Below are 17,561 nucleotides of genomic sequence, written 5' to 3'. Positions count from 1 at the left end.
GACTTTTCACCCACACTGTTTTATATAGTACAACCAATGAGACTATTTCAAAGCATTGAGAAAATTCTCAAAACTAGATAGTTTTTCAACAAATCCAAGTTATAAAGGTGTATACAGGCAGTCAAGTAATAGAGGCGAACACACACACCAACAGACAGATGGAGAGAAAAATCAAGCGTCTGCATGCAGTTGTGAGCAGATTTATGCATACCGGTACTGACGGACATCAGCTGTGTGCTTTGCAACATTCGTACTCCTGGAGAGGGATTTCCTGCACCCGTCTGCATTCATCCCTCTGTTGCTGAGTGCGTTCGCCTCAATAATAAGAAAGATTTTGGTAGCAAGTTCTATGTTTATTTTATCGGTACTAGACTGTATTTTATATCTAAATTTAATGAGAAAAAAACCAGAAATACAAGATCAAGTGCGTGTGCCTGTTATTATTTTTCAAATATTTTATTTGTTCGCCTCATCCAATCAATGGATAAAAATTGACTAAGCAGATACATAAAATAAATATCAGTTAGATGATTTGCAGGTCATGCTTTTCTTTTGCATTATCACATTTCTAGTGATGAACAAGACACCAAAGTAGGTCCTAAGAGTTCTCCCTCCCTTTGTCAATGATTCATTAAAGATTCAAAAGATTTTTATCATTTCATTATATTATAATGAAGGTTTGCTCCAATCAATGAATACCACACCAGTATGGAAAATAAAAAATATTTATTCATGTGATCAAGAAAATCAGTAAAATTATAAGATACGGTACGTAGTCACAAGTAGCCTACTTATAAATAATAGTGAGGACCCTGTAGAATATGTGATGAATACTGCTGTAATTGACTTGATAGAGAACACAAATAACAACCAAATGATTTGAAAGGTCGAAAGGACTCAGTCAATAAACTTATTAGTAAAGATATAAATTGTTGAAATTATTAATTAATAATTATGTAACTTAAACGCTATTTTACAGGCATAAATCTTGATCTGAATGGTTAAAGTCTTCATGACAGCCTACATTCAATCTATATCTATTAACATCAATTATTGATACATTGATAATATTATTGATACAATGAAAACTTGTAATACTGCAATAGAATAATAGTATAATATATATACTATACAATCATTTCAATGATGGGATGAGATTAAATATGAAAGTATTCTTTTCTCTATGCTTACACCATCGAATATATTTTTGAATTCAGTACATGAATTAGGTTTCAAATATTTTACTACTGTTCTGCATAAAAGTACTGTCAAAAGTAAAAAGTGGTCGATACTGTATCAATTGAGGTGATGAGTTTCGATGTTCTTCAATCCATCTTTCCATGTTTTGCAATATTGCAATAGGAAATTTATTACAAACTGAATAAAGTTTTAGTTTTAAATTTTCTTGTTGTAATAATATTATTATTGCAATTCTCAATGTAATATTATATTTTGGGATTATTAATCAATGTAAAATAATAATTAAGAAGAAGGAATCAACCTGGGTAACAAGTAAGATTGGAGTATTATTCAATACTCGTGTAATGAGAATAAAATGCTTCAATTCATACTGAAATAAAACTTTGAAAAACTTCTATATGATTTTGGTACAATTTATTTCGAACGCTGATAATGGAAGGTATCTTCCAAGTCGAAAACAATTTTTCATTGCAATTTCAACAATGCATAACTACTAATGAATCAGGTACATGATAACTGGCAATAATTTTTCAACTGGTAATAGCTTCTGGCATCTTATTATGTAAAAAATAATAAAACGTTGAAAAGGGATGAAAATGATAAAAAAACAATGATCAACTTTGAATCATTTTTTTCTAGATGGAGGAAGTTTAAAAAATGATCGGAACATTATTTATAATGAAAGTTAAAATTTTAACAGGATAAAAAGGTTTCAAATAGGATTGCTACCGAATTTGTTCATCAATAATGATAGAAACTTGTTTCCCAATATTCCCTTCACAATAATTGATAACACTCAGAGAATACGTATTCGAGATATGACTGATGAATTTTGAATTTCGAAGGGTTGATAAGAGCCGGAAATAACACTGAACAATCCGAAAGTTTAAATAATATTAAAATAAACTTGAAAATTTTGAGCAGAAAAATTAAAACTACTATCACTGCAACTATCAGCTGATTTTTTTTTAATATCCGATTTATTTTATAATAATTTATTATATAATTTATTTTATAATATCCGATGATGTATTGAAAAACTACTTGTGAAATATAAATAAAATTTTTGTATTGAGACTTTTAATAGGAAAAATAATGAAGCATAAAATTACATGTTTTTTTTTAATGTTATAGTTTTGAGGGAAACCCCGATACCCATTTCCTTAGGAGGTATATCACACCCCCGCTGTTTGACCCCCCCCCCCAAAAGTTAGATGAAATAGCGTCACTGTTTGACTGATACGTTAAAAAAATACGGTAAAATGATATTGGCTACAATAAATATCTCAACACAGAAATGCATTTTCAAATTCGGCACCGAATTGGAATAATTTCATATTGTAATACGCATAATTTAATCTTCGCATGAAATATATATTTCGTTAGTTAATAAATAATGCACCTGAAATGTTTTTTCAATTTGTAACTGTACACCGAATACGACTTCCAGTTTGATAGAGTACTTAGATGTCAAGCTTGACATTCTCATGCTGAGCGTTTGATATAATATTGGATATAATAATGGTTCAATTTCAAATGTCTTGCAATGTTTAGTTTCTAACAATAGGTTAAAATCTAACACCCTGTGAATAATTGTATAATTTTAATAATAAAAATAATAATTTGTATATAGTAAGGTGACAGAAATAATAAATGTAAGTACGAAAAATATCAAACGATTGATTCAAGCCCATAACCATGATATCATAGCGAATAGAATATTCTAAACAAATATTATAAAGATGGTTATAGATGACATTATCATTAATTTACACATAGTGCTCAAAACTCACTAAAACATCAGCATTAGAAATGTATAAATAAATATAACAATAACTTAATATAATTATTTTTTAGTAAAATATCATTATTGGAAAGATCACACGTTTTACAAAAATGGATAAGTTATTTACAATAATCACTAATATTGAAGGACTATAAATTAGAACGAAAAACAAGCTGAGAACATAAAAATGTTAGTAGATAATTTGAATAACAGTCAACTATTGATTTTTTAAAAATTACATGAAATACATTGACATCTGATGAAACCTACCGATATATAATTGGATCAAAACAAACATATAAAATAATAATATTAGAATAATTTTTTTAGTAAGTTATCGAGAATCAAATATTCTAATTAAAATGGTTTACAGTAAAAAGTTGGATTAAAATATGCTCTACAATGGAATAGGAACGTAGAAAACAATTGATCAGTCAATGAAAATTATTCAATATTCATGATAAAATCACCAATATCTCTTTACTTGGGGCTGTTTCTGAAACCTAAAGATGTGCAACAAAAAAGATCAACAAAATGTTCACATTATTAGCAGTAACACAGTACAAGTCAATTATGCTGTAGTAATTGAAAAATGTGAATAATACAATTTATGATTTCCACCATTTCGGTTTTTATTGATTAAAAATTTTTAATGATCTTTATAAATAGTAGACCTATAATTCCGAATAGAATGAAGTAGTTCAGGATTATAAATAAGCGGGTAAATTTTTATAACTAATAAAACAGTATTCAAATAACAAGTCCTTAAACAAACCTTCATAGGTTTGTGTATAATACTTGGACCCACATTCATAGTGTAATAGTTTTTAAAAGTGCAATGGGAAACAAAATAGAAAAAGGAAATGGTCAGTACATGAAAATTATTCTATAAAATACAGATACAAATAAAACCCCTTCAAATAGTTTCTCCAGTGTACTATAGTTTTTTTCCAGAGCGAGCTCGGTCCCCAGATATTTGATTATTTACTGGTTATTCAATTAATCTATTGATCTTGTGAAAATTATATGTATTTGAATAAATAGTTTTATAAATTAATTTATTTCAATGGGGCTACTAGAAAGTTTTATTAATAGAATTACTGGTACACTTTATATATTGTCTTTGAGACACGACTAGTTTTGGTATTTCATTAACAAGTGTAAAAATAATTTTTACACTAATGGGATAAAAATGTAATGTCTGGGATAATCGGAATATGGGATATTCATAAGTGTTCAGTCGTGAGGCCCATTCCCCATTGACAGCTATAGAATGATATATTCACGCGAGGTGGGACCTTCCCGGAAGGGACTACCCCCAACAAAATTCGAAAATAAATGAGTCAGACAAAACTTGTGGTCACAATCTATTCATAAAATTACATAACTGTTATAATCTAAGACAAGACATAGGTCTTGTTTCACGTTTATTTAGTTCTAACGAGTGGAAACCGAATTTACTCGATTTTATATCTCAACTTCAAGCTAATAATCTATAAAACTTTCTACAATGAAAACTTTGGCCAACTAACAAATTAAATAAATTATATATAGAAACACTCTGTTCATTGATAACGTATATAATACTAATTGGTAGCCTTTAAAATTCTGGGAAAGTTATAATATACTGTCGCGTAGGGAAAAATGATAAGAACTACAGTACAACAAACACTAGAAATCCATAACATTTTTATAATATTAATTGGTTACAAAAGATTTCGAAAGAGGAATAGCCTAAGGAGAGAAATTAAAATGCATTACAAAGAATAACACTACTGTATCACCTATTACAAGAAAATAGAAGGAAGCTTTTTGGAATTTTGAGAGTCCATTCAATATAAGAGTGAACCACGGTTTTGACAGTAAAGTGGGATACTCCTACAGAGTTTTAATAAATGACGCAAGTTTCTCAAAATATTATAGTTTCTCTACAATCAAGGAAACATGGGCTAACTTGAATCTACTAGTACGGTGGAAAAATTACTATAATAATAATTATAAAACAAACAAAATAATGATATTTTGAAAATTTTCAACATTCTAGATCAATTCTTAAAGCATAATTGATTTTTCATCACCTACTGGATTAGAATTATATTATTCAATTCATATAGTATGATTATACTTCGTATCCAGACTTGAAATATTTCTAATTGGAAAGTCTAAGTGGTCAACATTTTTTAATAAGTCAATAATAAAAGTTGTCGAATCTGAATCCAAAACGACTATAAATTCCAATACCTACTAAATATTTTAACAAGGCATGCAAATTGAGATTTGGATAAATTTTCAAATAGCACAGCCATAATTTGGGTGTTTAACTGTTTGTAGAGAATGAATGTCATATATCTTGTAGGCAGAGTTGGTAGAAAGGCAAGTTTTGAGTAGTCAGTAAACTGTTATAAAATTGATGAGCTGCAACAAAGGAAAGGAAATAGATTATTATATTATGAACTACACTCAAGATCATAAAGCCTAAAAACAAAATATAGAACAATGTAAGTCAAGTAAGCAAAAACCAACATTAAGCTATAAAAATAGAATTTAATCATCTTTGAATGTGATAAACCATTAATTGGACCAAAATCAATTCATTCAAGCAAATCATATTCTAGAATGGATACAATTGAATGAATGTCTTTAATAAGAATCATACAGTTGAAAATGTTTTATAGATCATAATTAAGATGATGAAATCTTGTTGAAATATCGAACAATACTTACATAGCTTGAATAATGAAAACTAATAAACAGTCAAGTATTAAAAATAATAAATGTTTATTGCCAAAAAAAACATTGAAAGATACAAATAAATAACATTTTGAACAATATTAACTCACTCTTTAAACAATTTGAATTCACTCATGGCTCAAGGTGTGGAAAAATGAGTTTAAATCAAAATCATCTTATGTAGGTACCTAAACTTTTTCTAGTTTCCTTATTCCAGCAACACAATACAAAATTAGAGACTTGATTTCAATTTTTTTTTCAATCATATAGATAGTTTGACTTTTATAAAATGGTTCGTCAAGAAGAATTATCATGTTGATCGTTTCCTGTGTAATAATGAAAAAATAACAAAATTTCAATAAAATTAAAAGTTATTTATTTATTCTTTATTGTTGTATTACATTCATTTATGAGTTGAAAGTAAGCATTAACCAATACAAAAACAAGATGAAAATAGATAAGACGATTTCAATAGGTTAAATTTATAACTACCGTACATAGCTATAATACATAATTATTATCCAAGGTACCTAGAATACCTTGAATGTATTCTAGGTACATTGATATTATCTACCTATATTAACATTTTAATACATCAAAGTTTTTTTAGAAAAAAATGAAAATTTAAATGGATGAATGTAAGCCCCACGAAAGCAGAGCTTGTGTGTGTGTGTGGGAAGTTTCGATTAAAAAAATCATAATCAATAATGGTTTTGATTAAATAGTTGATAGCATCATAAAATGTGGAAAAGTATGTAGTATTAGATTCAATAAAATTTGATAAATGCAGATTTTAGTTAGAATACAGACTTAAGAATGGTTTCATTTTTCTAAAAGAAAGACTTTCAGCTCATTTTTAGTAGAAGGTGCATTTGGTATGGTGAGTAAGGAACAGTTCTTCTTAATTTGTTAATATCAGGGAACCGAGCTTCGCTCTAGAGTACGAAAGCATAGAACATTTATAACAAAAGAGGATATTATAATATATTTATAATTTATTTATATGTAGAATGATGTACTATGTTTGCTACAATATTTGTTGAAATACTATGTACCATTCTATACTAATAGCATGAAGTTACTATTTTGGACTCTTTAGAGTAAACATGTAGCCCAACATTCACAACTATATGAAGTTTTCACTTGAGAATTACTTCTAATTCTACTAAGCAAATAAGGACAGTTGTTATTCATACACTATGAACACTGAAAATGGTCATTGCTAATAGGCCTACTATGTCTCATCACTTTATAAACAAAATACTAAACATGCAAAGGCAAAGAGCCCCCCCCTGCAGCTAAGTGCATCTGCTAGAAAAGTTTTAGGGTTGAAGGATTATAAGGAAATTTAACTTTTTTGATGAATTTGGAAACATCGCGTAAACATGTTTTGTTTTTTTTTAATATGATTATCATTTTTGATTAATTATGAATAATGTTACCTTTCAAACCCTTAAGGTTTCTTCATCTTTTAGGTCGTGTTTATATTTTACAGCTAGCTATACATCAGCTTATGAATTTCAGGGATGAGATATTTTGATTTTCCACAGACGCACTCGCTCACTCACTTCCATTATCCACAGACGACGAAAGTCTCAGCTGTTTTTCCAAGGATGAATTATCCTTTTAATGTTGTTCAGCGAGTTTTCCTAGGGATGACACCAAGTGCAATTGAATTTTTATATCATAAACCTACTATGTTCCAAATATCGTGTGAATCGTTAGAGCCGTTTCCAGATCCAGTGACATACAGACATATAAACAAAGATATAAACATATAAACAGAAATTGCTCGTTTAATAGTAGGCTAATAGGATAAAATAAAAATATAGTTACCTTCCATAGATGAGCACGGCACAGAAAGTCAAAGATTACTTGGATAAGCTTAGGGTGATTCAGAAGTTTGCTGAATTCCGTCTATATTTATATCTCCTTCAGCATTTTTAGTAATTGTTTTTCTCTTCTCCACAAACAAGTTCGAAACGAAATAGGCCTGGAAAAAATAATAAAAATAGTTAATCGATGTGTGATTTGAATATGATCATTTACGATAAAGAATGAAAGTATCTCCAGTCTAAAGTGAGGTCCACGTTACAATGGCAATGGCAGTGCTTGATTAGCAATGGTACCGTATTGATAACCGTGCCTATCATTCAACAAAGCGGATAGCGCTATCTCTTTCTCGCTTTGCTCTGTTGTCTTTTAACAATATAGAATTAATAATTTATTAATAAAATACTTCATCTTAATTATGAAAATTCAGTATGAAATTATTAAAAAATATAATTTCTTGCTTAATAAAATATAATTTATTATTTTAAACGAGAATTAACAGTTAATAATACATCAATAAACCTGTACCAGCTACCGTCTATAGAAGGCATTGACAAGACGGAGGATCGGCTAAATTGTTCTCTTATCTTTCTCCACTGCCATTATGACGTGGACCTCATTATAGTAACATAGAAGTCATTCCAGAAAAATAATAAAAATTGTATTCATTATGATGGAGTTCGTTCACGGAATTACAATTTGAAATACGAAAATAATTCTAAAATTCTGGATAATCATCTTTGAAAATCTTAACAAGCTATACATTCTCTTCGTTACTTTCATTATTTTTAATTTGAGGTTACATCCAAAAAAAGCTGTTTAGATTTTTCAAAACCCTCAAAGACATCTAAAAGTGTGGAACTAAGGACCGGTTTCTGAGACACTTATTAAATCTAATGAACCTTTGAATTTATAAAACGAGCGTTAGCGAATTCTTACTTTTGACTCACTTAAGGCCAAAGTCGTTGTTCGTTTGTATAACTTTAAAAATAATTTATTATTCAACTTCAAATTATGAATACGAATTCTTCGAAACTTTTTACAGATCAAGTTCGTTGGACAACAAAATTGACTCACTTCTTCGTCCTTTTTCAGAATATAAAAATAACATTGAAAGTGCATAAGAAAAAAAATTGTCGTGATTTATTATTTGAATTTGAATTCATCTGAAGAATTCATTGCATGTAATTAATACAGTTTTCCATTCTTTCATTAATAAAATCAGCTGAGGCTATTTGGGAGCTATCACACAGACAGTCCTTCATGCGCTGACACATTTTCATCTGGTGGAGCTCTGTATGACAATCATGTAGCACATGACCATTATCATTTAAAAAAAATAATTTGAATTCATATGAGAGTCAAAGATGTTAAAGCGAAGCGGCAGAATAATTTTTCATTTTAAATAGGATCCCCAATGAAGCCTACTGACAAATTATTCTCGTAAGAGAAATATTTAGCTGTTTCCATAATTTTCATCAACTCTGTATAATTAAAAGTTGCTGGTTTCGAAGATTATAATACAACAGTTCTAGAGCGAGTTCTCTAACCCAGAGGGTCACTAGTTTAATAAAGATTTAATGGGATATTAGATTTATCAAGTATCCTAGAAATCAAACCATTTTGTTTCTGTGCGAAATGCTTTTTTTGAGATAAGCTCAATTTAATCTGGTGATAATTGTATAGTTTCAAATTCGAATGCAGTTAATTGAGAATAATCCCCAATGAAAACTACAATCAAAAAATCCAAAGGGTCACTAGTTTAATAAAGATTTAATGGGATATTAGATTTATCAAGTATCCTAGAAATCAAACCATTTTGTTTCTGTGCGAAATGATTTTTTTGAGATAAGCTCAATTTAATCTGGTGATAATTGTATAGTTTCAAATTCGAATGCAGTTAATTGAGAATAATCCCCAATGAAAACTACAATCAAAAAATCCTTGTAAAAAAATATTAAGCTGTTTTCATGATTTTAACCAACCTGTTTTATAAATGATACTTTTTTGTCTTATAACAATTCGTTATGGAAAAATGTTTATTTTTTGATTTATAAATAACATTTATGCTAAATATCAGCTAGCTTTAGACTGAGCTAGGTGTTCATTTGTCCTATTGTTGACATACAAATATGATTCATATATTATTCAATTTTTGTGGAATAAAATAAACTGTATCGGAGACCATTTAAAACTAAAACTAAAGACAGGAATACTTGATCAACTTACTATCAACCAAATATCGCAAGGAGAAAGAAACTATTATTTCTAAACAAAATATTTCACCAGACCGTCTCAATATTGAGCCTTCCGCCAAGTGCTAGTTGCGTAGCGTTATTCGTTTTTGCAAGCAAAAGGCAATAGGCAGTAAATCTAACGCACAATTATCCAAGTTCACGCAGTAAACGGTGATGATATTGAGCGTGAATGGTGTAGGAAAATTAAAGAACTCAGTTGAAATGACTTCAGGAATCGTGATCCATGACAACTCAGCCTTCAAGTTTTGGTGGAATCAAACGGCTTCTTCTAGCAAATCAAATGTAATATTTTCGATCACCCACCATACAAAGCTGAATCGACCACTATTATAGCCCAATCGATGAAGACAAAAACAGGGATTTGCGCAACAAATTAGCTGAATTTTTGCAGGGTGTTAGTATACAGTCATAGTACATAGCTTGGAACCTGGAACCGAAGAGTCCCCGACGTTGTACCGCTTGCTTCCTTATTTAATTTAATGTGCAGATTAACTGGACAATTCAGATTATAGAACATCGGAAACGTTTGATTTATGATATACTAGCGGTCAGGCTCGCTTCGCTCGCCATATCCGTCTAGCCAGGGGGCTCCGCCCCCTGGACCCCCGACTGGATCGACCAAGAATGAAATCAGCAGGCTCGCTTCGCTCGCCTGCATTTTTCATTTGAGCATTTTTATCATATGTTAGAACAATCCAGTCGGGGGCCAGACTAAACGTCTGGCGGATATGGCGAGCGAAGCGAGCCTGACGGCTAGTAATATAATATTCCCAGGAATAGCTCTGATTGAAGTAGCAGTGCCCAATCAATTTTTCCGCGATAAATGCATTTGAATCTTCAACTTGGTGCCAACCTAACAAAGTCAACTCAACTTAATGCCAACCTGTCAAAATTATTAATTCAGTTGCCAGTTAACAACTGTTTCGAAGAGGTACTCTATCTAGATATGTTCTATAGTAACATATGATATGGAAATTTCAATTAATATTAAGAGATTGAGAGAAGAAGAATATACATGCTAAAAGACGAACTTTAAACCCTTGAAAACAACCCTTAGAGTTAAAATATTGCCAAAAGATTTCTTAGTGCGCCTCTAAAGGGCCAACTGAACATACCTACCAAATTTGAACGTTTTTGGTCTGGTAGATTTTTAGTACTGCGAGTGAGTGAGTGAGTCAGTCAGTCAGTAAGTGCCATTTCGCTTTATATATATATATATATATATATATATATATATATATATATATAATTTTAAAGGTCTCAAAACGAGCTATAACTTTTCTACGAAACATTTTTCTCGAAAAACGGAAGCGTAAACTTTTATAAGGAAAAATAAAAAATTATGAGGTGAAAATTTTCTGATTTTCTGGCTGTGAATGGGAATACTTACTGAACAATAGATATACGGTGAAATTTTATATGACGTTAATTGTAGATCATCCTTGAAAGGATTGAATCAAAGTCAGATCGACATCTTGATTTGGAGCCAAGATATACTTGTTTTAAGAAACCATTGCAGTTTCGAACTTCGGGGGGGGATGTCTTGAGGGAAAGCAAGCTGTGCAAAGATGGGGACTCTTTGGTTCCAGACATTTTTTTATTATATTTTTTTTATTGCGGATAATGTCCACATGAGATTTTTGCTTGTGCGAGGGTAAATTATGAGATGATCAAACGTCCATGCCTATTCGATGGGGTCGGCGGGATTCGAACCCGCGACAAGGTAGCACTAGCAGACTGAAGGGTGCAACGCCCTATGTAATACGTATACTATCACCCTACAAAAATGCAGCTTTCCCCCAACTTGTTGCGCATTAATGTATTGACTGGGCTACTAGTAACTTATACCTTTTCCCCAAACTCAAGACATGACGACTTTGAGGGCAGAGCTTGCAAACTAACGAGGAATTCCAAAACTACTTCATAGCCCACTTGAACTCATTTGGCGGCAGCATTTTATGAAGCTGGTTTTGGTAGGCGGCTCCACTGGTACGAAAAGTGCCTCTACCTTCACGGCAATTATGTTGAAGAATAATCATAAAAGTAATATTATTTTTCAATACATTTGTATTTTATTTATGGCCAATCGGAGGTTGGAAAAATGACCCTCTATAAGTGTAGATACCATCACGCTAAATTCCTTCAATGAAATGAACAAAAATTATGATATCCACAGCCCAAATATGTTGAACTGACAAGACTTGTTGATATACACTTACAATTATATTATTTATAGATATTTACCAGCACGTAATTAGCAAATTGATACCTGGAACACTAATTTCAAATGAAATTCTGTTCTGCTGAGAAGAGACAGAAAGTAGGATGGACAATAGGCTTATAAAGCTGAATTTTCGTAGGGTTTTAGTATTCATAGTACAGAGCCTTGGCCTTGAACCGTAGAGTCCCCATCATCCATCGTTCCCCCGCTTGATAGCGATCTGAATTTGATTTTATCCTTCCAAGAATGAATAGGTAGATCTAAAATTATAAATGTATTATAATAATGTAGCACTTAATCGTATATATATTGTTTAGAAGGTTATTCCCATACAAAGCCAGAAAATTAGGGAATTTTCACCTCATAGTTATATATATTTCGTCCAATAAAAGCTTCCGTTTTTCAATAAAAAATCCAATAAAAACTGTAGCTCGTTTGAAGAACTTTGAAATGATGTATCATTTCATACTTTTTCGATGTTCTATAATCTCAACTATCCAGTTAGTCTGCACAATGTACGTTTTCACCGCGGGAAAATCTAGTGCGGGAAAAAAAGTACATTGTGCAGATTAACTGGACAGTTGAGATTATAGGACCTTGGAAAAGTATGACTTATGATATATCATTTCAAAGGTCTTGAAACGAGCTATATTTTTTGAGAAACATTTTTTTTGTGGTTAGAGCCGCCGCGGCTAGACCTATAAATTCATGAGATTCGATGTCGTAACATAAAATAAATATAGAAGCCAACACTTCCAATTCATCTGCCACCATAATATTCATACAACATAAAAATCCAATAAGTCATCGAATCTAATGAATTTATAGGTTATGCGATGGCATGTATGTCTAGCCACGGCGGCTCTAATCACGCGTCTATAAATGAACGGATTAAGTCGTTGCTAAGGAATTGCACCTTGAGACCCAAAAGTTTTCTGTTTTTCCTCAACAAAAGTGCATTGGAAAGCAGGCTTTTAGAGTAAGGTGAACTGTTTGAAAACTTTATTATGGAGACACAATGATCTCAGCTACTCAATATTTAAGCTTCATCACTTGCAATTTTCTTTGAAAATTTGAATTTGAAATACTGAAGATTCCAAGGCATGCAGTATTCTACTTCTAGACACAATTCTCTCCATCTTTCCAATAGAAATGACAAGGCTGCTAGAGGAAGAGAATCTAGGGGAAAATACAATTTTTTAACAAGAGAAGTAAATAAACTTCACAAGAGAAGTTTAGATATTCTACACATAAATTCCTACCTGGATGTTCTCTTTCACTAGTAAGCTATCCATTATTAGTGGATTTGAATCCGGTTTGAAGTAATGTAGATTGTACTACTGTGCACAATGACGTAATTTTAACTTGGCTGTTTATAAAATTATAATTTTACGCCACATATAACAGTTTAAACCTTGTTTTTTTCAATACTATTATATTTGAAACGCTTTGTTGATTTGTTTAATGATGGGGATGAAATATCAATATTGAAAAAAGATTTAGGAATGATAGAGACCTGCTCAACTAGAGCCACACACAATTAATATTGAAACACTATACTTTACAAATTTATTGATAATCTATTATTGCTGTTGAGTGTCCACTGTAGTAGTAACGTACAGTAAATTAAATAACAAACTTTTACAAGAAATAATGTATGTGAATATCACGTACTTTTACAAGACTAAAGGGAAAAATAAGTGTTTTCGATATAATATTATAAAAAAAGGAAAATATAAAATAGCATACCAGATAAGAAGTAAAAAGGCTGGATTATATATATTTTGAAATAGTAAAGTTTTATTGTTAACAAGTTGATTATTTTATTTATCACCAATTATTGTAGAAAAATGTTGATATACCAACATCAATAGAAAAATAAAAATGGAAAAATTTTCCTTTCATTGAGACTTAGAATTAGATCACTTCCAAGTTTTAAATGAAGCATATCCTCGATATTTTACCCACTCATAAAGTGAGTTATTCAACTCAATAATGTGATTCATCAACAAACTCTATTACATGATCACTACCAGACATTAACTATTAATATAAATATAGCGATTATCTTATAACTTATATAATTCAAGATTAACTTTTTGTTGGAATAACACAACGAAACATTGTATTCAGGCTTCAAACATTGGTTTGATAAGAAATCGTGACAGAATATTGAAAAATGTCACAGTAGGCACTGCATCAGTAAATCAAGATTGCTAGTATTAAATAATAGGTACTGTTTGAGTCTTGTAAAACATCTCACACAACAGACTAGACAATAATTCTACTAAACCACTCCAGCGAACTAATTTTTTGTCGTTTTTATTCCTAAAATGTTAAATATATTTTATGTCAGTAAATTTTAGAAAGCATTACAAAAAAAGCAATGCAATGGGCAACTATTTTTCTTTATTACATAGAACAGGTCAAACTAAAAACTATGAGCAATAATTTTTATAATGTATTGAATGTATCAATACCTAGAAAATATAAAGTTCTAAATCCAATTACTATAAGGTTACAAAAGTTGTATTATTGATTGAATTTGAACTCACTTTCAATTAAGCCCATTCATGAATGTCTGAAGAATATTTAACATAGCGGTATACTAATCTATTTCACATTCCATGACGAACTGCTAGTTAATAATTCGTTTTAGAAATATTTTTAACGACACTACAATCAATTTCTTAAATAAAAGCTATTAAAAACTAGTAATCTTACTAGTTACTAGAACTAGTAAGATGCGCTTTCGGATTTTTAAATCCATTTTCAACACTGTTGTCTTCATTCCATTGTCATTGGCAGGTAGGATGCGGTCGGTTGGTATCGGTGGTGTTGGCGAATTATTTTAAATTTATTATTGACTACCAGGTCAATAATAAAGATCCGTTACTACGGAGCCCGTGCTCCGCAAGGGTCAAAATAAAAGCTTGACGTGATGAAATCTTGAGGAATTGGAAATAGGCCTATAATTATTCTCGGTATATTAAGAATCTACGATATGCAATCACATATATAAAGATATGAATATCTTTTATGCAAAATTTCAGTCCAGTACTTCAGAATTTCCCAGTTCAGTGCGTGAATTTCCCATCCCGTACGTGGATGAGCAAGTTCTTTCCTTTATTATATTATATATATGAATCAAAAGGTTGATGGGGCTTGAAGTTAAATTGTTCGTTTGTGATGTTTTGTTTATCAGTTTTTATGTGTTTGTAGATTTCATATTGCTCTAGTTTGTTGAGTTCAGCTCTTTTAGTTTTCATGTGTAATATTTTTTAATTGCTGTTGATGTCTGTATGTATGGTTGTTTTCTATTATATGTGTAGCAAAAGTTTATTCTGGATTGGAGGTGTGTTCTTCATTTCTTTAATTGAATTTTTTGGGTAATTCAATTTTAATTTTCAACTACGCATTTTAATCTGTAGATTCCTGAATTTCAAATTTATTTGTTTTTTTTTTGTGAGGATGTTATTCAGAAAACTTGACTATAGTGTCGTTAAAAATAGTTCAAAAACGAATTTAACATGTGTTACTATTACATACTGATAATAGCTAAAACACAGTTGACTTGAATGACGTATAAGGCAACAATTAACTTACAATTCAATATGATCACTTTTTTCTTAGTTTGCCTTTAATAATAGAAATACTTAGCAATTACCCAACACTTTCTAATCCTTCAATTCAAATAATAATTGATCAAATTGTTCCCACTAAAACTATTGTTCTCCACTGGGTATTCTACACTTTTAGGAGTCTCTAATTTATTTAAGAATCCAACACATTCCAGGAACTTTTTATTATTGAAATGATTGAATCACTTTCAACTTGTCATTCTCGACTCATAGGACAGTCTGTACTTCATAACACAACCAGAATCATTCAATAAACCTTTCCTTCTTTGCAGATACCTCATGATTTTCCAAATGTAAGAGATGACCCCTTCTTTAAACAAGTTTATTCTGGCCAATATCACAGTCCATTTTATTACTTCTCCTGATCATTGCTCTTCCATATTGATCGTACGAGTATACGTTCTTGGAGCCTACCACGTATTGGCACTGTGAAAAGCAGAAAAGGGCCATCAATTTCCTTTAAATAATATTTGATTATGATTGATTTGAACTATACATCAGCATTTTAATGTGGAATAAATTTTCTAGTGAGAAACATAACTATCATGATTATGTTTCTTGAGGTAACAACTAGCCTATTATAGGTGTAAGAGGGAGAGATGAAAAGATGCAGACTCACTGACATAATATTTGAAACGAAAAAATTAATCAATTTTTCAAATAATAATAATGTGGAGCATTCTAAAATTCAATATTTCACTCATGTAGACCCAGTGTATATCAATTAGTGGAATATCGGCCCAGTTCCTGATCAATTATTTGGATGAACTTGAGGAATTCATGGATATACTTTTTAGAATTCATTTGAAAAACGAGAATTTTCCTATCTATGTTGTATTTTTTTTCAACTCGATATTTCAATCTCATTAAACCTATAGAGTTCTACCACTAACTTCCTTGAGTTTCTCATGGATGATACCTCCATTTTCAAGAGTACACTCCTTTGCAATTTTACGTTTTCAGAATTTTTCCGAACTTTGTAAACCTGGTTTTATTGATTTTTTAGAGTATTTATAGAAGTTCTGTGATGGAATTTCAGAAAAATTGAAAATTGTAGTAACATTTAAAATCTTTCAGTGCAAAAAGCATCAACTTACTGGATCAAAGATTATAGAAAACGCTTTCAGATACAAAACTTTTGTTGAGTACAAACACTAAAAGTCTTGTTTACACTATACAAAACACCTCTCTAGAAAAAAATTCAATCATAAATTCATAAAAATATTATTTGAGAGATAATTCATGGAATAATTCTAACTGTAGATCATTTTCATAAACATTTAAAATAACTGGGATTATACTGCCAACTAAGCTTAACATTTGAGACAATAGTAACTTCTAGAAACTAAATTTCAAAAAGTATTAATTTGAAACAATTTGATAAAATGAAAAACATTAATTATTCGAATAATTCAATTTCATTGTTCACAATAAAATGCCTTAATTCTAGTGATTCTAACTGAAGAAAAATTGTGAAGATTGTACAAAATTTTTTTCGAAATCTTCACATCTGAATTTCTCAACAATAAAAATAAACTACAACAAAATTATTATACAACAAAAACTCTCACCTCAATATTATAAGAATCATGAAAAAATACAATCACCAACTGTATTATTACTATTACAGCCTACTACATGCTATACATAGTAAAAAACTTTGCATGCTACAATAATAAATAATAAAATCAGTAAATAATATTATCCAATATACATATACGTAGGCCTACTACAGTATCATTACCATAAATTAAAACATTGTGCACAAGATTCATGCAAACAAGTGATAGGATAGTAGCTGGAATTAAATGTTAAAGCAATTTCAAGAGTGTTTCCAACACCTTACTAAAAAAATGATTGAAAATTATAGTCTGTATAAGAAAAATTGAAAC

The 17,561-nt window shown here is 30.4% G+C and overlaps 1 protein-coding gene across 2 annotated transcripts in view; it reads right to left on the bottom strand.

Moving 5' to 3' along the window:
- Positions 1-707: 707 nt before the first annotated feature.
- The window catches only part of LOC111054283 (putative phosphatidate phosphatase), a 51,256-nt gene continuing 34,402 nt past the window's right edge, over positions 708-17,561 (bottom strand). The window contains exons 6-7 of one of the 2 annotated variants that reach the window (XM_022341273.2): positions 7,553-7,709; positions 708-5,401 (exon numbers count right to left, since the gene is read on the bottom strand). In XM_022341273.2, coding sequence (XP_022196965.1) covers positions 7,602-7,709 — 108 coding nt within the window. In that variant the 3' untranslated portion in view covers positions 708-5,401; positions 7,553-7,601. Of the gene's footprint in view, positions 5,402-7,552; positions 7,710-15,475; positions 16,096-17,561 lie in introns of those variants that run through there. The other variant, XM_022341272.2, reaches the window with a different exon arrangement.

This window comes from Nilaparvata lugens, chromosome 2, assembly GCF_014356525.2.
Source record: "Nilaparvata lugens isolate BPH chromosome 2, ASM1435652v1, whole genome shotgun sequence".
Lineage (NCBI taxonomy): Eukaryota > Metazoa > Arthropoda > Insecta > Hemiptera > Delphacidae > Nilaparvata > Nilaparvata lugens.
This window is presented reverse-complemented; position numbering and strand designations above follow the sequence as displayed.